Source organism: Myotis yumanensis, unplaced genomic scaffold, assembly GCF_028538775.1.
Source record: "Myotis yumanensis isolate MYYU_CA2020_CCGP unplaced genomic scaffold, mMyoYum1.0.hap1 SCAF_3, whole genome shotgun sequence".
Classification (NCBI taxonomy): Eukaryota; Metazoa; Chordata; class Mammalia; order Chiroptera; family Vespertilionidae; genus Myotis; species Myotis yumanensis.
The window spans coordinates 166,717,268-166,741,212 of record NW_027223754.1 but is presented as its reverse complement, the minus strand read 5'-3'; the positions used below and the strand labels follow the sequence as shown (position 1 = coordinate 166,741,212).

Below are 23,945 nucleotides of genomic sequence, written 5' to 3'. Positions count from 1 at the left end.
AAGACCCAGCCCCCCAAACGGGCAGAGCGTCTGAGGCCCTTGTGGCCAGGACTGAGGGTTGAGGTGGGAACCAGCACTGTTAACAAACGAGCCTGAGTGTAGCTGTTCACTGGCCCTGGCCTGGGGCTGTGGTGGAGATGGGAGCTCAGCCCTGCCTTGAGGAGGCAGGCCACTGTCTGGTGGTCCCTGCGGGGCCCGTGTGGAGGCTCTGAGGGTATCCGCACTTGGGGTGGCTGCCCCACCATCCGGCTGAGGTAACTGATAGGAAGCCCATTCCTGACCAGCCCCAAGGTCCCTAGCCTGGCTGGCAGTGGAAGCTCTGGTGACTGGGAACAGCACCCGTGAGGTTCTCCCAAGTTTAGGGTCAGTGGGTGTCCTCCCTCTACACTCACTGTGCACCCGGATCACAGCTTCCAGAGAACGGATGGCGTTGAGGTTGGGTTTCTGTTTCCAGCCTTTTTCTGCGAGGGGATCCACCTACGGAAGAAAATAGTACATCAACCACCAGTCTTGGGGACCCATAGCCCAGGTCTCCCCCACACCAAGGGCCCTGGCTTTCTGGTTTCTGGGCACAGATAGGCATGTGCCTCTGGCTCCACCTAGGGCAGAGAGGTTCTGGCTTCAGACCTTACCTGGGGAAGAGGCATCCGCTCTGTCCCTCTTATTCCAGGCCTGGCCATCCCCGCCCTATCTGTGGGCCCTCAGGGATGCACCCCATTTGTCTGCTCTTTGGGGGCAGTCCTGCGCGAGTGCTGGGCTCCTGTTCCCACAGAGGCATGGATGAGGGGAGCAGCTCACCTTGTTGCCCAGAAGAGCAGCCACACAGGCCTCAGAGGCGTCACAGATGGCTGTGAGGTCGTGGCCGCCCTCCAAGGCTAGCACCACTGCACCTCCAGCCAAGCTCATCAGCTGCTGCGTCATGTACCCAAAACCTAGATATTTGAGGAAAGGGGAGAGAAGGGAGGGAGAGGGGTAGAGGAGAGGTGGACCCTCTCCATGTATTATGTCCCTGCTTGCTTCTTCCCTTATACATAACTAGAGGCCCGGTGAACATTTGTGCACTAGGGGGGGAGGGGGGGTCCCTCAGCCTAGACTGCGCCAGCGGACATCCCCTGAGGGGTCCTTAGTGCTGCCTCGGAGGCTAGAGAGGCTCCCACCACGGCCTCTGCGCTCGCCAGCTGTGAGCCCAGCTTCTGGCTGAGCACTCCCCCTGTGGAAGCACACTGACCACCAGGGGGCAGCTCCTGCATTGAGCATCTGCCCCCTGGTGGTTAGTGTGCACCATAGCGACTGGTCGGTCCGCAGTTTGGTCGATTTGTTTATTAGGGTTTTATTATATAGGATGATGCAGATGGAAAACTACCATCCCAAGCGCCTTCACATGGAGTCCCATGTGAAACCTATTAGTATGCCTCACTCAGGGCTCAGAGAAGCTAAGGTCCTTGCACAAGGGTTCACAGCTAGTGAACGGCAGGGCTAGGACTTGAACCGGGGGCATCGACTCCAGCGACGTCTTTTTCACTGAGTCTCACCATCTTTTCTTTCTGTCCTTCAGGCCCCGTGGCCCAGCAGGCTGAGCGGGCTCCCTCGATTCTGAGAACACTGCTCCTCCTATCCTCCCTCCAAAGAAGCTGCAAGCCCATCCTGGGAATGACACACTTAGGGCGGGGGAGTCCTATGGCTGAGCTTCCCAGGGTGTGACTTAGCCAAGCTTTCCATGGTGAATGGAGCTGGTCGTGAGAAAGGGCCCTGGGCTATGCTAGGCTAGGGGAACCCAGGGAATCCCAGGGCCAGCTGTCATACCTCAGTCCTCACACTCACAGTCCTGGCCCGACACAGCCGCCTTCCCCTCCCAGTCTAGCCCTCATTCCCCTAGGTTGGGCCCTCCTTACATTTTGCGGAAACATGGTAGCCACCCAGTGGGGCTGGGTGACCCTCGGCAGCATCAAACCCAGCTGACACCAAGACCAGGTCCGGAGAGAACTCTCTTGCAATGGGCATCACGACTATCCTGTGAGGGTGCGAGAAGGAGGGCTCACCACACTGTAGCCTTGCTGGGCAGAGGCCAAGGGCCCCCACTGGTGCCAGCCCTCTCTACCACCTTTACTGTGGGGCACCCTGCTGTTAGGACTCCAAGATACCCAATCTCCCAGAAGGATTAATGGATCCCTCTGACTTCCTTATTTTTTTTTAATCTTCATCTGAGGATATTTTTCCCATTGATTCTTAAGAGAGTGGGAGGGAGAGAGAGGGAGAAAGAAACATCAACATGAGAGACACATCAATTGGTTGTCTCCCGCCCACTTGAGCCCCAATAGGGGGTGAGGTCAAACCTGCAACTGAGTTATGTGCCCTTGACAAAGAATCAAACCTGCAACCCTTTGGTCAATGGGCCAACACTCTAACCACTGAGCCAAACCGGCCAGGGCCCCTCTCACTTCTTCTGCACAGGGATGTGCCATTACCCTGACACAGCCTAAGGGCTCAGCCACCAAGTGTGCTCAACTGGAACAAGGCAGGAAGGAGCCAAGAATGGGGTATGAGAGGGGATGAAAGAAGAGTGTGTGTGTGTGTCTATGGAGTGCAGTGGTCAGAGCCACAAAAAAGGTACAGGTCACTAAGCCTCAGGGACTAGAAATACTCGGTACTCAGTTGCCACCACGCCTCGCCACTCACCACCTAAGGGCTGACTAGGGTGACTAGACTCTGAGATCCTGGGCTACCCAGATATATTCTCTCCTCCTCAGCCCCTGCCAACCCCCACAGCTGCCTTCCTCCATCCCTGACCCACCTCTAGGGTCCATTTTGGTGTCTTTCACAGCCCTGGGCTATGGGCAGGGCTTTTACAGAATTAGCTCTCATGGAAAATATCTCCAGGAAAGTATTTGGAGACCTACTTCCAGATTTCCTTTTCCCAAATGGAGTGGTGGAGCCCCAGAAAGAAATATATAAGGGCTCTTGAACAAGAGCCCAAAGCAGCTCTTCTAGAATGGCTTTTCCTAAACAACTCCCCCAATATGGACATCATCTTTCTCTGCAATTTAAGTTTCTCACCTTCTGCACAAAGCCCACCTCCTCCAGGCAGCTTTCTTGGACTGAATGTCTGCTCTGCTCACTCCACCTGCCCGTCTCCCAGCACTCAGTTCAACATTGGCTCTTGGTAACAAGTGCCTTTACAAAGTACCCTTTGACTATTTCATTCTATTTCCTGTCTTCGCATTGGAACTGGAGGCTACTAGAGGCCAGTATAACAGTGCCGTTGCTTTTGTTTGCCTCGGGCTGACTTATAATGTCTGGTGATTGAATGAGGACCGGCTGACAAACCAACTGATGGCCTCCAACCTGGTGCTGCTGGGGAAAAGGGCAGGAAAGGGTGGCCTGGATGGGCTAGGCCTCAGAGCACTTACCTGAAAGCAGCCAGGTACTCAGGATCCCCCATTGGGGGATCCAGACCTCCGGCCCAGGCCACGTTAACGTTGAAGCCCTCACCGCTGCCAGCTCCCACCTGGAAAACAGGACGCAAGAGAGACATGAGGAGAGCAGAGTCCCAGGAGAGCAATGCCAGGATGTTAGCTCTGCAAGACCAGCTCATATACCCTCTTCACTTTCAGATGGAGAAACAGGATCAGAGAGGCTAAACAATCTATTCAGGATCACACAGCTACTTGTAACAGAGGCAGAGTAAGGGTCACGAGAGAGTCAATGGGGCCGGAAGAGGTAGACCCGACACGTGGTTACCTCCTCCACGGCCCCACTGCCCGGGAAGAAGTTGCCACCGTCATGGCGATGCAGGGAGATGTAGAGCACACTGGGGTCCTCGTAGAAGGTGTGCTGGGTGCCATTGCCATGATGAACATCCTGTGGGAGATGGGCAGTGGATTAGAGAGATGGAGACCGGAGCAGGTTGGAAGGGTTTTGAGGTTAGTGACCAGTTTGAGGGTCAGGACCCTAGATGGGGTGAGGAAACTGGAGTTCCTAGAGCAAAACTGATGAGTGGCCCCAAGTAATCCATGGGCCCTCTCTGAGCCTCAGTCTCTGCATGTATGCAGAGATGTGTATATAACATGCTGAATGGGGGTGCCTACGAGACCCTGAAGGGGAGGAAGCATGCCAAGGGCAGACCTGACCGTGAAAGAGTGTGTGGGAGTGGATTAGTGGAGGAGAGGGAAGAGTCCAGGATGATACATCAGAAAATCTCACTACTGTGTCTTGTCCAAGGTCATGGAATGATGCAGGTGATGAGAAGCAAGCTCAAGTACAGAGGGGCAGGTACGTGAGGCCCACCGCCATCCATCCTAGGGAAAGCTGTGGCTCTGCAGTCGGTAGCTCACAGGACCATGCAAGGGTGCACGTGTGGAAAGCTCCTCTACTGTCCTCAGCTTCTGTACAGGCATGTCCCAATCACAGGTGTCAACACAGAGTGGGGCAGCTTATACTTAGATGCATGTACGCGAGCACTAACCAACGGGTTTCACATCCGGCTCAGGACAGACTAGGTGTGTTGCTGTGTGCAAGTTACGTAACCTCTCTGTGCTCACTTCCTTTGTCTGAAAACCAGGTTACAGTCAGGAATAAATATGTCCCATGTAAAACCCATCAGTGTCTGGATGTGATTAGTGGAATGTTAATGTTATCTGCTGTTACTATTATTGTCACTATCCATAGGGGAAATGCAGAAATTAAAGCCGCAGAAAGAAGTCAACAGAGGCCAAAAGACAGCACTCAAATGGTTCCTTCCTCCCATTGTGGGAGCCTGTTATGGCTGAAGGCCTTCTCCCACCTTTTATACAAGGGGGAAACGGAGGCTCGGGAGGCCAGTGTAGAGCTAGGACATGAAACCACATTTCCTGATGCCAGGCTCAGAACTCTTTCCACAGGGCTCTGGGTCTGAAGGGGCTGGGCACCGGGACACACCCAGTCCACAATGAGGATCCGGCCGGCCTTGCCCTGTTGCTGCAGCTGCCGGCAGGCGATGGCCACGGAGTTGAAGAAGCAGAAGCCCCTGGGAGGAGAAAAGGGAAGTCCTGACAGCCCATCCTTCCTGCGCCTCCACCTGTCCGGCCTCCCGTCTCTACCCGATCCTGGCCTGGTCCCGCCCCAAAAGGCTCATCCCACCTAGGCCTTCCCCAGACCTTACATGGCTGTGGAACGGTCCGCATGGTGTCCTGGGGGCCGAACCACAGCAAAACCGTTCTGGAAATGGAAAGAATGCTTATCAACCGAAGGGCCAGCCCTCTGACCCCATCGCCATAAACATGCCACAGCCCCAGCTCCTCCCAGGACCAGGATGGGTCTGAAGTGCCCGGTACTCAGCCCCCAGGCTTGGCATCCTCTGCTTTCAGGCTGGATGCGAGCAGAGAAACCCCCGCCTGGTGTGTCCTGGCTGTTAGCACTTTGTAATAACAGCTGTTCATCGGGCCAAAACTACGTGCCTGGCACTGTGCTAAGCTCTTTATAAATACTGGATTTCATCCTCATAACATCTCCATGAGATAAACATTATTATTAGCTCTAGTTTACAGACAGGAGGAATCTGAAGTTTAGGTGGGTTAAGCAATTTGTGAAAAGTTGCCTGGTTGTAAACGGTGGAGCCAGAATTCTAAACCCAGTTCTGTGCCCTTAACTGCAAAGGCCCACCAAAGGGCTTTGACACTGAGGACACCGTGACCACCTTGGGCTGAGCTCCTAAACAACGGGGTGGGGGGAGGGGGACCTCAGGACAAGCCCCTGTAAGGTGTCCAGCCCAGGTACCAACCCAGTCTACAAAACTTCAGCATTGCAGGGGGAGCCCGGCCGGTGTGGCTCAGTGGTTGAGCATCAACCTATAAATCAGGAGGTCAGGTTCAATTCCTGGTCAGGGCACGTGCCTGGGTTGCAGGCTCGATCCCCAGTAGGGGGCATGCAGGAGCAGTCGATCGATGTTTCATTGATGTTCCTATATCTCTATCCCTCTCCCTTCCTCTCTCTCTAAAAACCAATTTAAAAAAAAAACCCCAAAAACTTCAACACTACAAAGAAACAATCTGCCAATGCACAGAGGTCCAGAGACTCCTGCAACTTGCCTACAGTCACACATTGGGTCTATGTTAAATGATCCTGGGTGATCATGACCTGTGTCTTGTGTCTCTTAGAGACCAAAGGCCCAGGGTCCCAGTGGTGGACTCCCACCAAGTAACATGAATCTATGGTTCAAATCTCATTTTGGTCCCCAGAGCTCTTGATTACCCTTCCAAAACCCTGTGGTGCTATCCAAGAGAAATGAGATCTTGGGGCCCTGGGTCTGGGCCCCCGGCTGCCTCATTCTACTCCCTCCTTCCGTGGCTTGCCCACCTTCAACCCAGATGTCTTACCTTCAGCTCGCGGGAAGCCACTTTGAAGGCCAGATCGGTTACGCTGCCGGCGGCCCAGCGGGCTGCATTGGAGGAGTGCAGCTCGTTCCAGATGGTGTCAGTATCCACCTGTGGGGGCCAGAGTCAGGGCCCGCATCATCCAAGGCTTCCCACGGGAGCCAGGGCCCATGGCTGGTGCCCACCCCATGGCCAGGACCCCAGGGGCAGGGAGCTGGGCAGACAGTGCTGCCTCCCCAGTGCCCCACCGCCCAAAGGCAAGGCCTCCTGTATCCCCCAGTCCCAACATGACGTCTCCTTCCCAGCTTCAGTCACATCACCAGCCCGTATGTGGCCAGCACTGCGCTGGCGGCATGGCGCCTGCCTCCCCGGTCAGAGGAGGGGGCATGGCGTTACCTGGGCGGGACTTGGGGTTTGGGCCTGGAGCGGGTTTTAAGCCCCAGCTGGCTCTGCTCAGGCCCTGCGGGACGTCGGAGCTCGAGGGGCCGTCTGCACCACTGTCTTCCACTCAGGGCCCCTAGCCCAGGCTGGGAGGCCCCCCAAACCCAGTCCCTGGGCCTCAAGGCTAGGGAGGGGCCGGGGGGCATGATGGGGAGATGGGGAGGGCGAGGCGAACCAAGAGAGGCGAGGAAGGCAGAGAGAGTCTCAAGAGGCTGGAGAAAGAGAGAGAGACAGAGAGAGAGGGAGAGGAGGGAGGAGAAAACAGAAGCAAAAACAGTTGGAAAAATCAGAAAGTGGCAAGAAATGGGAAGTTGTGAATAGGGCGCTGACTGGCTCCCAACAGTCCCCCCAGCTAAGCTCCCATTTCCCTCCAAACCAGGCCTCCATCCCCTGCCTCCACACACCGGCGGGCCGGGCAACCACTGCGGGGACCTTTCAGGCAAGGCGGGCACTGCTAGGGAGGCCGGAAGCCCCCCAAGCAGTGTGAGGAGGGAGGGAGAAAAGTGGGGATCGGGAGGGAAGTGCCTGAGTCCCCAAGGACACTGGAGGCACCCACAGTCCCAGCCCAGGCAGCCCCGACTCTGCCTGGGGGCTCACTCCGGTGAGTGGCCAGGCCCGACCCCTGGGGTCTTATGAAGGGATGACCTTGGCCCTGCTCTCATAGCCTCACTCGCCATTTACCAAGCACCTTCTCAGTGTGAGGCACAGGCTCCACACTTAGGAGACACTGGTGGGCTGAGGACACACCTGTCCGCAAGGCGCTTCTAGGCAGCAGAGGGGCATTATGGGAAAGTCTCTGGCCCGCCGGGTCTGGCAGAACCACAAGAACAAGCAGGCAGGGTGGGGCCTGGGGGCATGGAAAGGAGACCTGAGAGCCCGCGGCAATGCCTGCTCGAGAACCCCGGGCACACTTACCCCAACCCCACCACAGGGCAGCATCACAAAGATCCGCTGTGCCAGGAGCCCTGTGGAGAGAGGCCCGGTGTGTGTGAGCTGAACCCTCGCAGCCTCTGGCCTGGCCAGGACACAGGGAGGCCCTGGAAAGAGGGCCAGGGTGGGTGCACAGGCGAGGGGATGGGCAGCAGAGGGGCCAGGGGAGGCGTGGGGATGTCAAGGATGCTGGGGGGACAGGCTGGCAGAGCTGGGACAGGAGAGATTTTGGACGGGTAGGCAAGGTGAGCCAGCGGAGGTATGAGGGTCCCAGACCCCACTGGCCCCTACCTGCCAGCTTCCCGTTGTCCAGTTTGAGGCGGCTGAGCGGGTTGGTGCCGTAGAGGTGCACGTGCCGCTCGGAGTGCACCGACTGTAGCTCCTCCAGGGAGGCCTTCCGGCCTCGGAGACACTGAGGAAGGGCCCACGGAGCTCCTGAGGCCCTGCTTGCCCCCTTCCCTGCCATACCACCACCCGCCTCTTCCATCATCTCATGCTGGCTCTAGGCCCTCGGCCCCTTCCCTTCCATTACTCTTACCTCCCCGATTCCACAGCGCCCGCCCACCTCCTCACCTCACACTGGCCTCGGAGCCCCCGCTCCTGCAGCCGGGACCAGATGCTCTGGATGCGGCCCGCGTGCTCCGGGTGCCTGCTGTTGTCTCCACAGGAGCACTGGTGCTTCAGCATGACCGAGTCATACACCAGCCCTGAGGGGAGCGGGGGTCAGAGCCAGGACCCCAGGGAGTCCCCAGTGCCCCCCCGACAACATGGAACCAGGCTTGGCACACACCCCACACCCCATCCTACACCTTGGCCCTTCCCACGAATTCACACTCCCGGCTGCTCACCCAGGCAGCCTCACCACCTCACATGCACACCAACACGGCCCCACCTTCCTTCCTGACACCAGTCCTCCTTACATGGCCACTACCTTTCCACGACATCAAGAACTCAGAGCCTAACCAAGGGAGGCCCGATGTTGGGGTCTCACACTGGATGTCTTGACTCGAATAGGAGGAGGCAGAGGAGACAGAATTCCACAGAAACTCCAAAACTGGGAGCTGGGAAGCCCAGAGCAACACGGGGCCACGTGACGAGACAGATGCGGTTTTGGGGAGTGTCTGTTTCAGCTTGATCAGCGAACAACTAGGAAGGCCCTGTGCACTGCCAGTGGGACCATCCCTTTCAGCAAGTCTAGGGTGTCAGGGTCTTCAGAATTCTCACACCACTGGACCCAGGGATGCCACTCCCTGAGACTGACCCAGGGATGAATGAAGGTTTAGGTACGAGGAAATTCAAATGAGGAAAAACGAGTAACCGACTAACTGCCCAACCAGTAAGAAATCTATATAATAAAAGCCTAAGCGACCATATGGCGGAACAACCAGGATGACTGGTTGCTATGATGCGCACTGACCACTAGGGGGCAGATGCTCAATGCAGGAGCTTCCCTCTGGTGGTCAGTGCACTCCCACAGCGGGTAGTGCCGCTCAGCCAGAAGCTGGGCTCATAGCTGGTGAGTACAGCAGCAGTGGCGGGAGCCTCTCCCACCTCCACAGCAGCTCTAAGGAGCAGCGAGCAGGCGGGAGGTAAGGAGCGAGGGGTCCTGGACTGCAAGAGGGTGCAGGCCAAGCTGAGGGACACCCCCAACGCCGCCCCATGCACTAAATAAAAATAAAGTACTATGATGGGACACTATAAAAACCTCATTTCTGAAGACTGATTATATCACAAAGTGTTTGTAATGTTAACTGAATAAAGCGGGTACTGTGTCTGTGGTACATGTGGTGTTGTGTGTGGTGTGTGTACAGATACCCAGGACAAGGACAGAATCGAGCAGTGTTTAAGAGTGGCTACCTCGGGGTGGGGGGATACTGATGGCTGATTTTTATGCTTTTTCTGCATTTTTCAAAACTTCTAAAATGCCTTTTTAAAAAATAAAGTATTTTTTATTGATTTCAGAGAGGTAGGGAAAGGGACAGATAGAAACATCAATGATGACAGAGAACCATTGATTGGCTGCCTCCTGCACACCCCCCACTGGGGACCGAGCCTGCAACCCAGGCATGTGCCCTGACCGGGAATCAAAGTGTGACCTCCTGGTTCATAGGTCAATGCTCAACCACTGAGCCACGCCGGCCGGGCAAAACTTCTAAAATGCTTTTGAGCTCTTTCTCCAAGCAGAGTGAAAACAATAGATGTCATTTTTGAAAGGCCTGAACTAGCTGTCAGGAGCTCCTGACAATTCTTAGCCAGTTCTAACTGCCGGCTTGCTATTTGGCCACAAGCTTGTCACCTTAGATTTCCTGAGCCTGGTCTTCTCGTGTGTAAAATGAGAACCACCACCTATCCCCCTGCTTCACAGACGCTGTGTGGGTCTCACAAGACCAAGAAAGTGTGCTGTGGCCTCGTCCTGAGTGGTACTGTGACGCAGACATGGACCCGTGCCCCAGCCTCTGTGTGTCTCAAGCCCTTCCTTCTGCCCCACTCTCATCCAGGACTTACCTGTGGTGAAGGGCAGGGTCCTGGCGGGGGCCTCTGAGCTGGGCAGGACACGGGCCTGGTTGGGGGGCTCTGGCGTTGGCAGCGAGGCGGGTGCAGCTGGGGATGACTGAGTCCTAGACAGGAGCCGGTGACCGCCCTGGGCCGGGGAGAGCAGCACAGGGTCCCCAGTGCCTACCCGCGGCAGCCGTCCGGCCAGTCGCTGCTGCTCCCAGAGGAACACCTGCGGGACACAGCGGCCTCAGTCTCCAGGTTCTCAGGATCCTGCTCCCTGTGCTTCTGCCCAATGTCTCGGAAACCTCCAAACAGGCCCCTTTCCTGGTGTGATTCCAGGGGTGAGGCCTCTAGTCTTGCCTCCCAGCCAGGCTCCGGCCTTTGACTCTAAGCTCCCTACTCCCACTAGCCCACTGAAGATCTGCACCTCAGACTGACCAGCCCATCCCCCGAGCTCCCTGGGCCCTCGGGACTCCAAAGCCAGAACCCAGGTGAGGAATCTCAGGGACATGGACCGTGCACCTGCCCGAGGACATGGGGACCTGCGTGAGCCACTGCTACCACATCTGATGGGCCCACTCTTATTGATGAAGGAAATTCTAACCCCTGGCACCTTGGAATGTGGCCTGAACTGGAGACAGGGTCTTTACAGAGGTAACCAAGGTAACGTGAGGTCATTAGAGTGAGCCTTAAACCACGACTCTTGTCCGTATAGAGAGGAGGAATGGGGATACAGGCATGGACGGAAGGAAGACAATGTGAAAACACAGGAAGAAGACAGTCGCCTACGAGCCGAGGAGAGAACTGGAGCAGCTCCTTCCCTCACATCTCTCAGAAGGACGCAATCCTGCCAACTCCTGGATTTCAGACTTTTAGCCTTCAGAACGGAGGCAATGCACTGCTGTTGCTTCAGCTGCCCAGTGTGTAGTACTTGCGACAGCAGCCCTAGCAAACGCTTACCCCGTGGCTTGATCACACGGTGGGAGTGCTGGTTAGCGCGCTTGAGCCTGGCTCTGCCCCACTTCCTGCCCTAGCCACCTTCCTGGAAACAGTACTGGTCCCGGGGAGAAGTACTAGGGGAGACATGTGTATGGCTCCATCAAAGGCTAGTCCCACTGCTGGACAAGGGACATGCTTCACCCGGAGCCTGGCAGGCTGCTGGAGTGCACGTGTAGTGAAAGTGTGCCTGCGTGCATATGTGCACCGCGTGCGCATGTGTGTGTGTGGATCTGGCGGACATCGTGGGTCTCAGGGCTGTTCCCTGCACTGATATCCTATTTCCCTCCCGTCTATGCCAGGCCCCTGCATTAACTGACTACACCTCTGAGGGGCACTCGGGCACTGCCATACCTGCTGGTGCTGCTGGAGAACAGGGCCTCTGGCTTCATGCTGCCCCGAGCTTGACCCCCTGCATGCCAGGCTGTCATCCCCCGGGGGCCCCACTCCCCCACCATCCGTCTCCAGGTCCTCAGCCGAGGGTATCTGCCGTAGTCGGGGCTTCTCACTCGGCTTGACTGACCTCTGAGGAGGGAAGATACCCGCTGAGAAGCCATGCTGGAGCGTGGAGTGTGGGGTGGGACGTGGTGGGCTGGGTGGCCATTGATTTGGCTGGGCTGCCATTGGCCAAGTAGCTCTCGGCCCTCCAGATCCCTGCCCTTCCAAATCCTCCCTTCTTCTTTCAGCCCCCGTGGGCCCAGTGAAGCAACCCCTACCACCTCCCCTACCCAGTTCCCCTCACCTTGATCAGCTGGACGTGAGGGTTGAGCCGCTCCAGGCGGGGCTGCAGGGGGCCCAGTGATGGGGGGGCGGTGGCGCTTGGGGGCAAAGGCTCTGAGCGGGTCCGGCTCAGCGGCCAATGGAGGCCTGACCCAGAGAGCCGCTCGGTGGTCAGTAAGGACTGGGCAAAGTGGAAGGGCAGGGGCCCAAACCCGGGCACTGGAAAGAACGTGGGGGGTGGCATCAGGGGGGAACCATGGAGAAGAATGGAAAGAAGCAAGGGCATGGGTGGGGGGCAGAGACTCAGCAGGGAGATGCACAGAAAGATGGGGCAGCGGAGGGGGTCAGCCCTTACCAGGGTGCAGGGATCCAGCCCCTCCCCTGGGGAAGCAGCAGGACTCACCAGTCAGCAGGGGGGTGTGAGAGACTGAGGGATCCAGGAGGAGAATGGGCTGCAGACGAGAGGGCATGGTGCCCCCAGCCTCGGACTCCAGGCCATGGGGCAGGAAGAGGGGAGCATGGGGGCTCCCTAGGACTGGCCCCCGAGGGCCCAGAGTTGGGTGGATCCTGCGGTCACCATCAGCCTGGGGGAGAGGCGGGAGGAGTCACAGGGGAGCAGGCTCCAGCAGAGAGAACAGTGAAGGCGATGGGTGAGGCAGCAGGAGAAGGGAGTAAAGGAAGCTGGGGAGCTTGGCATGGGGGAGGGCGCCTCAGCCACTCACCCTGGCAGGGGCGGGTAGCCCCAGTGTGATTGCGGGCAGCAAGGACACTGTCGGCAAGGCGAACGGGGCCAGAGAGGTCTCCTGCCTCCGCAGCCGCTGGCCCAAGAGCGCCTGCCATGGGGAGCAGGGCAGGGGTCACTGGTCCCAGACCTCCACCCCTGGGCATGCCTTCCCCAGAACACCCAGCCCCAGCAGCCCAGCAGCCCCAGGGCCCCTGCTGAGAGGAAGACTGAGCCTCAGAACTGCTCCTGAGAGTCCACCCAGCAGGGCCTTACCTCCGAGCCCAGGATGGGGTTGGGGCCGTGCTCGCTGTCATTGGGAGAGCTGCACCCTGACGCGGGTGTGCTGCTACTACTGGGGGAGGAGTCTGGGGGGCAGGGGGGTGGGGGGGAGAGGGAGGCACAGTCAGGGGCCAGGCAGTAGCCAGTAGCCAAGAGGGCTGCCTCTGCTTCCTGCTTTCCTCCCAGAAGGGCAGGAAGAGGGCAGGCCACCACTAGTCTCCAGGGCCTTTGCACACTTTTTAAGGCAATTCTTCTGGGCAGCTTAGCCAACAGAGCAGAGGCTGGCTTTCAGCCCCAACTCACCCTTGGCAAGTGTGTAGGGCAACACCCTGTACCAGCACCCATGGGAACCCTGAGGAGGGGACCCATCTTGGTGGGACCTCACCCAAAAGGACAAGATCAGTCACCCCTGCCTGCGCCCATGCCCCGCTGCTGGCCCTCACCTCCGAGGGTCTCGGCAGGCCGCCGCCGGAGGCTGGGAGGGGCACTCTCCTTTCTGAGCAGCGGGTTCTTCCTCCGCTCCAGGGACTTCTTGGGCTTGTAGCGCAGCTTCAGGTTGGGCTCAGAGACTATGGGAGCACCAGCATTACTTGGCCCCACACCCACCCTCCTCCCCTCTGCCCATGAGCCCTCCCTCCCAGTCGTCCCAATTCAAGGCCCTCCCCCTAACTCGTGAAGGGTCCCCGCCTGCCTGTCCCACTCACCTGTCTTACGCAGAGGGTGGTGTTCTGGGGGGTCACTGGGCAGGCTGGGAACAGGAGGCAGGAAGCTGCTGAGCATGGAGCAGGTGGCTCCTTCCGTCTCCAAGGGCTCGAGAGTCCTGTGGGGTGAGTGCCAAGGCTGCTTCAGAGGGATGGGGGTGCCCAGAGACCTGGCCACAACCTCATTCCTCAGCATGGCCACCGGACCGGCCAGGGGAGGTGGCAGCCAGCAGGGGGGGCAGGTGGGACTGGCAGGAACAGGGGCCATCTCCAGGTGGCAGCATCGGGCCACCCACCCTACCAGCAGCCAGGGTCCCAGACACATTGGTGACCGTCTTCCCTGAGAGGAACCTGCTCTAGGAACCAGGGTACTTTTGTGCTTAGGGGAGACACAGAAAAGAGAAGGGACTTGTGTGGAAGAAGAAAGCCTGTGTGGGTGGGTGTGTGCACAAAGATGGAAGCCTCAGGTGGGGGGTGGGGAGGTAACTGAAGAAGAGAGGAGGGCAGGTGTCAGTTGGGAGAGGGGACTGGGGAGGTATTACTAAGGGAGGTGAGGCATAAGGATCAGGTGATAAGCAGCTGGGAGAGGGTAAATGAGTGCTCACAGGTGGACTTATAGGGAGGAGAGGGCATGGCAGGGACAGGAGGGAACAGGTGGGAGAGAGCGTTACCTGTAGGGAATGCTGGGGCTACTGGGATGGACTGTCCTCTCTAAGGCTGCCTGCTGTTTCTTCAGAATCACCTCTGCCAACTTCTGCTTGACTACACTGCTGGCCACAGCGCCTGCAGGGGAGGGGGGGGCGGGGGAGACACACACACCATGAGTGGGGCTGGAGTGGGTGGACAGGTGGCCTGCCTGCACATTTTCTGCCCATTGCCTTTCCACACCCCTAGTATAGTACGAGGTGTCCCAGGATTCCTCAGGCAAGAGCCAAGCCCGAGGCCCCACCTCAGACACCACCCCCATTTCTACCCCACCTACATTCACAGACAGAGCCCAGCAAGCAGAAGGTGACCTGAGCTGGCGTCACTACCACCCCAGCCCTTCTGTGCCCAGGTGGGTGGGCCATGGACACAGGCGGGAGGCCTCCATCCTTACTTCGCTTGCTCTTGTCCTTATTGAGAAGCTGCCGCAGCTCTTGCTCCTGCTGCCCCACTGGCAACTCGGGCATCGGCGTGTCCATGGAGAGCTGTGGGCAGGGCTGGCCGCCCAGGAAGGGGCAAGGAGTTAAGGACTGAGACAGGGTCTGGGGGGAGGCTGAAGGGAGAGAGGGGGTTTGGGGGCTGAGCTCCTATCTTTACCCTCATGGGCTCCACCGAGCGATGCTGCTGCAGGCCTGCCAGGAAGAGGTGGTGGTGCAGGTGCTGGGGGTGCTGCAGGGCCAGCAGCGCGGGCTCCAGTGGGGGCTCCACCGGGGGCCGCTGGCCCACCCGCAGGTCCATAGGCTGGGGCTGAGGGCCTGGCGTGTCTGCGTGGGGCCTGGGGCAGCCTGAGGACACACAGAAAGGAGTAGAGTCAGCTGAAAAGTCTGTATGCAGGGGCGGATTACAGCCTCATGGCCTCCGCCAGGCTCACTTGACTCAAAGTAACAAAACATGCTCTAGGGCAGTGATGGCGAACCTTTTGAGCTCGGCGTGTCAGCATTTTGAAAAACCCTAACTTAATTCTGGTGCCGTGTCACCTATAGAAATTTTTTGATATTTGCAACCATAGTAAAACAAAGACTTATATTTTTGATATTTATTTTATATACTTAAATGCCATTTAACAAAGAAAAATCAACCAAAAAAATGAGTTCGAGTGTCACCTCTGACACGCGTGTCATAGGTTCGCCATCACTGCTCTAGGGGCCTTTTCCTCATTCCATCCTCACCACGGCCCTAGAAGGCAGGTATTTTCAACTCCATGTCACCCATGAGTAAGGAGGTGATCTCAACTGTCCATGGTTAGTCTATCGCTTGTGGGGTTCGAATTGAGCCTCTGCTTTCCACTAAAAGGTGGGAGGCTGGGGTTGTGGGGACCTAGAAACAGCTGAGAGCCCTTTGGTGGTACATTCTGGGCCTTGCTCTCTCCTTCCCTTCTGCCCACCTGGAATGAGGATTTGACCCAGTTGCCCCCAATGAGCTGTGCTCAAAGACAGAGATCAGACAGGTGCACAGCGCTCACCCTTATTCAGCCTCCAACCCCAAAGGGCCTCAAAGGCCCTCTCAGTCACCACCCTCCCTACTCCACCGCAGGCCATAGGATAAAGAAGCGATGCCTCGCCCTGGCCAGTTTGCTCAGTGGTTAGAGTGTTGGCCTGAGGACCGAAGGGTGAGTCCAGTTAAGGGCATGTACCTTGGTTGCAAGTTTCCCAGCCCCGGTAAAGGCCCATGTATGAGGCAGCCAATCACTGTGTCTCTCTCACATAGATGTTTTTCCTCTCTTCTCTCTCTCCCTCCTCCCTTCTGCTCGCTCTAGAAATCGATGGAGAAAATGTCTTCAGGTGAGGATTTAAAAAAAAAGAAGCGGTGCCTCAAACCTGCAGCCAAGCCCTGGCCACCACCCAAGGGCTGCACAGCCCATGTGGCCCTGGAGCCTGCTCTCGGGTGCCCTCCCGCCAGCTCTGGGCCTGCAGTGGTGAGGACACAACTCAGGTGCCTCTTCTCGAGTGTCCTCTGCACCCACGCCAGGAGCACCCTGCCAAGCCTGTGGGTGCAGGGGCTATTTATAACTAGCTGCCGGACCAGGTTCTCCACCAGCACAGCCAGCTGAGCCAGGTTGGGCTGAGCAGCCGGAGATGCTCCCGGAGAAGTGGAGGCAGGTCTGGGTGGGAGCAGGTGCCCTCAGAGCACACAGCGCTGAAACCTTTCTGAAGAGGCCTGCTTCGGCTCCTCCAGTGCTGAGCCACCCCCATCAGGGCAGCCCCAGGCTGTCCCCGGGGCCTGAGGCTGTGGGGGGCTGAAGGCACTGTGGCAAAGCACCAGCCAGGGAGTCGGGAAACACGGCCTCCAGGCCCAGCTCAACCATTACTAGTCACTGTCCTAGCCTCTGTAGCACATGTGCACATGTGGCTGCAAAACCTTCTCACCTCATCACCACCATAAGCCCTGGGAGGTGGTTGCTACTCTTTTCTTATCCCAAATAAGGAAACTGAGGCTCAGCTAAAGGCCACCCAGCTCCGAGCAGACTGGGAGCATGGGTTCCGGTCCTGCCGAGGCCAGTGTTCCAGCTCCGTTCCCCCAGTGACTCTCAGCAAGTTGCCGCCCCTGGCGGGTGTTTCTCACTGGGCACAGAGGAGGGACCGGCAGTAGGCTGAGGCTAAGGGGCAGCTGCTCTAACATTCTCTCACCATGAAAAGGCAGAGAGGGGCAGAGCAGGTGTCAGGAGACCAGAAGGGATGGCTGTGCACCCAGATGCAGCCCGTAACTGGCAATGCACAGCTGTGACTCCCGGACCCCTTGTTCATGCATCCATCCAGGGAACCCGGGCATTCTGGTTGAGTATGGGCCTCCAATGTCAACACACTCCTGTCCCAGGAAGGGTCTCTGTCCTTCCTCATCTGGTGTCCTGGCTTCCTGGGGTGACTCGCCTGATGATGCAAGAGGGCTTGCAGCTGTAGCTTCAGCCACATACGGACCATGGGCAGCCCCATCCCTCACTCCCAGCACCTCCAGGGTCCAGAGCAGAAGTCTTCTGGAAATGGCTCTGCCTAAAAGCCTGGGGACGGCTTGCAGGGGGATTCAGCATGTGGAGGTCTGAACCGTCTGGTGCTAACCCTGCTTTTTTCATCTTTTCTCCTACATCTGAACATAAATCCTCCATCTCAGCCATCGGCTCCCATCCTGTCAAAAGCCCATGTGCCTTTTGTCCTCTGAGTTTTGCTTACAATGTCCCCCTCCTGGTGCTGTCCTCACCCTTTAATTCTACTTTTCTAGGTCCCACCCTTCCAAGCCCAGCTAGAATCTTCCCTCTTCTCTTCCCTGGACCCAGCCCGGTGCCACATGGATTTCAGTGACATTGACAGTTCTGTGCCCCACAAGCACTGCGTGGTCTGAGGGAAGCCCCAATGTCAGGGACTTGGTTTTGCTTATTGCTCCCTATCCCAGAAGCTAGAACAGTGCCCAGGACATGATAGGCACCCAATAAACACTGGTTGAATCAATAAATAAATCTCTGTATTCCCCCCCCCCCCCCAAAAAAAAATGCATAGGAAGGTGCCCCTGGCACAGAGATGGGGTTAATTTTTCTTTTCCTAATTTCTATATTTAATTTTTTGAAAATTACACATCTGTGAAGACTAAATAATAATAGATGGTGAATTTAATGTTTCTTGAATGAATGGATCAACACATTAACCAGACGTCCCCTCATTTGGCACCGGTCACATACTGCAGTCTGCTATTACTTTTCTTTCTTTGTGTCCTATCTCCACAGCCTCCCTGTAAGCTTTTGGATAGCCAGGACGGATGCAAAGAGGACACCTCATTTCTCCCTGCCATGTGTAATATTCAGCATCAGGCATGTAGGCAGTAGGTCCTCAGTGGATACTGGCTGAAGAAAGGGAGCCTCATCCAGCCCCAGCCCAGGCCCAGCCCACAGGCATGTCCTAACCAGAGCAGCAGCAGGAAGTCCACTCCCCTCCTTGCTCAGCACAGCCTACTCGTAATAGGAGGCAAGGGAGATGAGAGAGCCAGGAAGAGGGGTCCCTCCCCTCCTACCTGAGCAGCACAAGGCATCCTCCATCCTGCAAGAGCTGCCACGCCCTTGCAGAGCTGGCGTGAGGACAGGACGAGCCAACAACTGAGAACATGAGCCCGACGGGAGGCAGGGGCCTGAGTATAAATATGAGCTTCCTACTTGCCTTCCTGTTTCACCGCATCCTGCCTTTCCTCTTCCTGTCGTGCTTCCTAGCACTGGGGCTGGCCTGGATCCAGAGTGGCCTCTTTATCTCTACTCCTCACCCTTTTCCCATGCAACCCCAATTCACCCCTCCCCCAGAACCCCAACCTCCAGACTCTCTGGCAGATCAGCCAGCTCCCCTGCCCAACCACTGCTCAGCTACTCGCCCTCCTCATGTCCTTCCCACCCTCAGCTCCCACTTCCCACCCAGTCTCCCTCAGGATGCTTACCTGTGCCAGGGGGACTGGGGCAGTGGGCACCCGGGGTCACCTGGGTCCCATCTGTAGAGAGAAGAGAGATGGAGTGAAGGGGCTGCAGGAAGGGGGCAAGGAAGAGGGAGGGAACATGTCCAAGCCAGGCAGGCCCCTGGCTTGAGCCCTCCAAAACCTGGCACCTCCAACAGAAGCTCACCAAAAAGAGAAGACTCCATCCCATTCCTTTCCTCAAATCCCCATGCGGATGACAGCGATCCTCAGCTCCCTCTTCCTCATCCAATCTCCTAAGGGACTCAGATAGCTCACCCTGCGGGAGCTCAGTCCACAGCAGGAACCCAGGGAGGCCCGTTCACCCAACAATGACCTCAGCCCTCCCAATGTGCTCAGATTCAATCTTCCCTGGGCCCAGGCTCCCGTAGCCCCAAGGGAAAGAAGGGGCTGGGAGGTGAGGTGGGGCCGGAGGTGGGACAGCAGGGCTGGTGAGACCTGTTGAAGATGCCAAGAGGGAGGAGGAGGAGGAGGAGGCTTGGAAAAGGGGACCCGAGCCCCCTCAGAGGCTTCACAGTGGGGGAGGGACTAGGTCATGGCCTGGAGGTCAAGTCATGCCTGGTGGGCGCTGCAAAGTGATGGGTCTGGAATGCGCAGCCCAAGGACCCCATAGTAGGTACCCCTTTCCTCCTACTGCTCCAGCCTGTGCCCTTCAGCCAGCGCCCCCACCCCCCCCCCCGGCCCCCGGCCCCCCACCCAGAGAAAGAACTGCTCAGCCTTTTTCTTGAATAAGTTGTAACAGAAGTGCTTCCTTCTGGAAATGGCCACCTGTCACAGCCTCCCAAGCCCAGCTCAGACCCATCCCATTCAGAACCCATGAAACGCCACGGTAGGGCCAGAGCTGTGAGCAGCAGAGGGGCCCTGAGGAGTACAGAGACTGGATGGGGTGGGGGAAGACAAGGTGAGTCCAGAGGCCACCTGTCCAAAGTGGACACTTTCCCTCCTGCTGCCCCTGCTCAGGGTCGAGGAGACAGGAGGCCAGGAGATTGGAAAGCTGGGAGGGGGCGTCTGGTGGACACACAGAAGCCCTCCTTTGGCACAAGGAATATTTTCTGGAGGACAACTGGTGAGTGCTGCTCTCTGGGCTGTGTCTAAGGGGCAGCCACAGTTCCTCTTCCAAAGCTGAAAAGGAGAACTCCCTGCAGGCAGGCGCTGGGGGAGGGGGCAACTCCAGGCACAGAGAGGCTCCCACCAACTGGCTTCCATCACCAGGGCCCCGAGCTTTGAATGACACTGTTTGGGAGGGAAATACCACTCCACCTATTCAAATTCTGCCCATCTTTTGAAGTCCAGTCCACGCCCATGTCCTCCTGAAGCTCATCCTGACCTCCCCTGGCTTCCCAGAGCAGCCATTCTGTGTCCACCACCTGGACATTCCACTAATTATGGTCCCTGGGTGTCGTTTGTAAGCCATGCCCATCTGCACCTAACACCTTGCTGGGCACCCAGCGGAAACTGGTGAGTGGAACATAATGACTCTCTCCTGGCCCCTTGCCTGGGACCGGGCATGAACATTTCTCAAGGTCTGTGAGCCCCAAGGAACACTGGCGTGGGAGGCAGCCTCTCCACCCCAGGACGTGGTAACCCCTATCTCAGGTTCTCTTAGGACCGCCTCTCTCTTTTGCAGGACCTGGTCCCCCAAGACAGGTTTCTGAACCAGGCTCCGGGCTGCACTCTCAGAGGCCACGTCCGGCCTAAAGTCCCTGCCTCTGGGGAATTCTCTCCTACCTCCGTGGGTCCCTGCCTGAGGCCTGGTCAGCAGCCTTCACGCTCTGGAACAGAACCCGGTTCTCTGCGCTTCGCTCCCCTGGTAACTGCGGATTCTGGACACCCTGCACTTTCTGGAGGAAAACTAATGGCCCTGAACTCTGTAGTGTGTGGCTGCCTGGCCCCAAAGGGATGTTCTGTGATGCTGATTGATGGTCTACATTCTGTTCAGAAAAAGTGTGTGTGTGTGTGTGTGTGTGTGTTTTGCCAACAGGGGCTGCTTCCAAAAGCAATTCCTGGAAAAAAGTTCTGCTTCTCCCCTAACTCCCTGGCTCTGTGCTGACAACTTCTGAGTTCAGAAGAGCCCAGAACAATAGAGAAAATATCCCGGGAACAGCTTTCCTGTGTCCCAGAGGGAGGAAAGGTATTAAAAGGGACACAGTCGGTGGTTGAACTGGAACCAGAAAGTGAACATCCTGCAACCCAGGCTTGGGGATAACACAGGGGACCCCTCTTCTCCTTGGCCCCTCTCAGAGCTACCACTAATTTGTGGTCTAACTGTAATAAGATCAGGAGTGAATGGACCTGAGGGACCGAGAATGCTTCATAGGGCTGGATCCTTCTCCACACATCTCCTTTTTGGAATCCTGGCTGCCCCCCCCACCCCCCCCGATTTCTACCATCTTGGGAAGCAGCTGTAGTCAGGCTGAAGGGGCAGTTTACTCAGCACCGAGGCACTGGGCCTACCGAGTCACCTCCCCAAACCAGAACACCTGCTCTCATCCAGAACCAAAGAGCCCCAGAAATCCTGCTCCAGTGGTCCACCCCGGCCCTCAGCAACCTCCAGAGCAGACACAAAGGCCACTCTTCTATCCCTGGGCACCTGCCCGAGCTGCTCTCCCCTCCTACCTTGTTGCCTTGGGCCCTACCTGCCGCGCAGAAACCTGAGCCTGCCTGATCACCTGCTCCCCCAGGGGTGGCAGGCCCCTGGTCAGGGAGAGGGCTTCCCGAGGAGCACTGCCACCCAGAAGCCTCCTCCCATCACCTCCAAAATCTTTCTTAAGCGGTTCCACATGCCTGGCCTCCTGACCAGCTAAGGAGGCCTAGGCCCCAACAGCCAGAGGAGAGCAGGCAGCAGCAGCAGGAGGCCAAATGCTGACCCCTGCCCGCCCCACGCTGCAGCTCCGACACAGGCGGGACAAAGCTTGACTCCGTATTTGGCTGGCAGAGAAGAGGAAAGCTGGGGGGTGAAATGGCTTCAGGAAGATCCCAAAATAAACAAACACAAGAAAGAACAGCATGGTTGCCAGACCTCTCTGACACAGCGAGGGCTGAGCTCAGAGCAGCTCTTCTGGAAGGCACTCAGGTCAGAGAGTCTGAGGACTTTGGGAACGGTGGCCTTTAGAGACTGTTCAGGCTAACACAGAGGAGGGAAGACAGAGGGCAAGGGGCTGGGTCCCAGTCACCTGGCAGGTCAGCGGCACAGCCAGGCCAGATCAAACCCAGAAAGTTAACCCCAGACACAGGTACTAAGGACCTCCCTGTGAGGTCACTCATCTGGGGGTTGAAGAGATGGAAATAAGAATGAAATCTGGTTCTCACTTCCAAGGAGTTTAAAATAAAGCACACTTTTTTTTTTAATTTAAAAAAAATGCTACGTAGATACTAACCAATTTCCAAGGAGCCTCAAGAAGTATAAAACAAAGTTTCTCGCTCATCCAACTCCCTTGAACTTCCCTAGAATCAACCCCTTTTGACAATTTCTTGAGTCTCCCTTCCAGAAATTCTCTTACTAATTTTCTTGGCACGAAGCTGCCTATTGCTCAGATTTACCCAGAACCCAGGGAGCTGGAAGCTGCCTGGAAACTCGTGCCACATGAAGTCATGGAAGTGAGGGTCCTCAGAGTAGAGATGGACCTGGCTTCAAACTCTGACTCCCTCAGTGACCAGCAGGGAGAGCCAGGGACACGATGTAACCTGGCCAGGCCTCAGCTGCTCCTGTAATGAGCGGATAAGAATATCTGCGTGGGAGCAGTCATCTGAGATGAACCACGCTGTGCGTGAGCCACCTCGCCTGTGGTTGGTGCTGCCTTCATGGCTGTGATCAATACTGCTTACCCCTGACCTTGCCTGCAGCCTCTCTCTGGCACAAGCACTTCATCCTCCTCTCCTCTACCACAGTCCATTTTCTCCCGGACGCCGACCTCAGCCCCATCGTGTATCCCATGTCTCTCCCAACCAGTCTCATTGCTTGCTCTTCCATCTGAACTTTTGTAAACTAACACTGGACTGTGTGCCCGGAGTTGCTCTAAGTGCCTTACATGTGCTACTTCATCTAACCCTCATGACAAACCAACAAGATGGTTACCGTTTTTATTGCCATTACATAGATCAGCAGGCTGAGGCCCAGCAGTGTTGTCTGAAGTCACGTAACTTGGAAGTGGCTGAGCTGGGACTTGAGCCAGGCAATTGGGCTCCAGAATCCAAGTTCTTAACCAACACACCCAACTGCTTCTCCCCAACACTTTTTCTCCCTGCAGGCCAGCAAGGGGAGAGCAAAGGCAGGACCTAGCTGGGCACCGGGAAAGTCGCACCGCCCCCAGAGACCCCGACCAGCAGTAAATTCCACCCCTGCTGCAGGCTGGAGGGGAGAAGCTGCCTATTTCAGTTCTGGGCCCCGCGAAGACAATCCTGAAGAATCACTTCTTGATGGCAACTGACTGTTGGCTTCCCAGATTCCACGCAATGACTTCAAACTGCGTGTGGGCACGTGGGGCTGGCAAAGGGTCGGGGGTCTTGGAGGAGCACCCGCTTCATTTCCCCTGCTCTCGAGTGCTCTGCCATATCCCTTCTCTAGAGGCTCCCAGGTCCCTCGAGGCTCTCTCACTAGCATCCCAAAGCAAGGTCCACAGTGCAGGCAGAGGGACCAGCTGCCCACGGGGGCAGAGGCGGGGCTCCCAGGTGAGCTGCCTGGGACGTGGGGCTGCCACGACAAAGGCCTCCTGTCAGCCTAAGGCGAGGGGACTGGAGCTCTGCAGGCTCAGCAGCTGCACCCAGCAGGAGGCTGGATGTGAGAGCCGGCAAGCTGGCCCTCCAGCCTTCGCAGCAAGCCTGCCCCTTTCCCCCGTGCTGGGGCCGGGTGGCAGCTATTTTTAGCTCTTGACACCTGGGTATTTTGCAGCCGCAGGATGTCCGGTTTGGAGTCTCTTTCTGGGAATCCCGCAAGCGGCTGTTGTAAACAGCCCCACGCAGCGGTGGCCAAGCTGGGAGCCTCGCCCCCCTCTTTCTGCTGTTTGAGATGAATCAAACAGGAAGCAGACGTAACCATGGCAGCGGCAGCTTGAGCTCTCCAGGGGTGGGAAAAGCGCCCTCCCTGGCTCCTTGCCCAGCCCCAGGTCCTCTTCCCCTCCATGCCTCTCATGATGGAGACCCCTGGACCCGCAGGCAGGGAGAACTGGG

At 57.2% G+C, this 23,945-nt stretch overlaps 1 protein-coding gene across 6 annotated transcripts in view; it reads right to left on the bottom strand.

Annotated features, from left to right (window-relative positions):
* Positions 1 to 23,945, bottom strand: part of HDAC7 (histone deacetylase 7) — a 36,155-nt gene that overhangs the window by 2,134 nt on the left and 10,076 nt on the right. For 4 of the 6 annotated variants that reach the window (XM_070410353.1, XM_070410354.1, XM_070410356.1 and 1 more), the window contains 23 exons: positions 18,747 to 18,797; positions 14,937 to 15,124; positions 14,734 to 14,836; positions 14,306 to 14,417; positions 13,638 to 13,753; positions 13,377 to 13,502; positions 12,928 to 13,019; positions 12,653 to 12,763; positions 12,334 to 12,514; positions 11,953 to 12,149; positions 11,565 to 11,735; positions 10,224 to 10,443; positions 8,292 to 8,425; positions 8,010 to 8,130; positions 7,704 to 7,753; positions 6,351 to 6,458; positions 5,138 to 5,193; positions 4,915 to 5,002; positions 3,739 to 3,858; positions 3,408 to 3,505; positions 1,893 to 2,011; positions 799 to 932; positions 393 to 477 (listed from right to left, as the gene is read on the bottom strand). In XM_070410353.1, coding sequence (XP_070266454.1) covers positions 393 to 477; positions 799 to 932; positions 1,893 to 2,011; positions 3,408 to 3,505; positions 3,739 to 3,858; positions 4,915 to 5,002; positions 5,138 to 5,193; positions 6,351 to 6,458; positions 7,704 to 7,753; positions 8,010 to 8,130; positions 8,292 to 8,425; positions 10,224 to 10,443; positions 11,565 to 11,735; positions 11,953 to 12,149; positions 12,334 to 12,514; positions 12,653 to 12,763; positions 12,928 to 13,019; positions 13,377 to 13,502; positions 13,638 to 13,753; positions 14,306 to 14,417; positions 14,734 to 14,836; positions 14,937 to 15,124; positions 18,747 to 18,797 — 2,781 coding nt within the window. Of the gene's footprint in view, positions 1 to 392; positions 478 to 798; positions 933 to 1,892; positions 2,012 to 3,407; positions 3,506 to 3,738; positions 3,859 to 4,914; positions 5,003 to 5,137; positions 5,194 to 6,350; positions 6,459 to 7,703; positions 7,754 to 8,009; positions 8,131 to 8,291; positions 8,426 to 10,223; positions 10,444 to 11,564; positions 11,736 to 11,952; positions 12,150 to 12,333; positions 12,515 to 12,652; positions 12,764 to 12,927; positions 13,020 to 13,376; positions 13,503 to 13,637; positions 13,754 to 14,305; positions 14,418 to 14,733; positions 14,837 to 14,936; positions 15,125 to 18,746; positions 18,798 to 18,927; positions 19,187 to 23,945 lie in introns of those variants that run through there. The other 2 variants (XM_070410355.1, XM_070410357.1) reach the window with 2 other exon arrangements.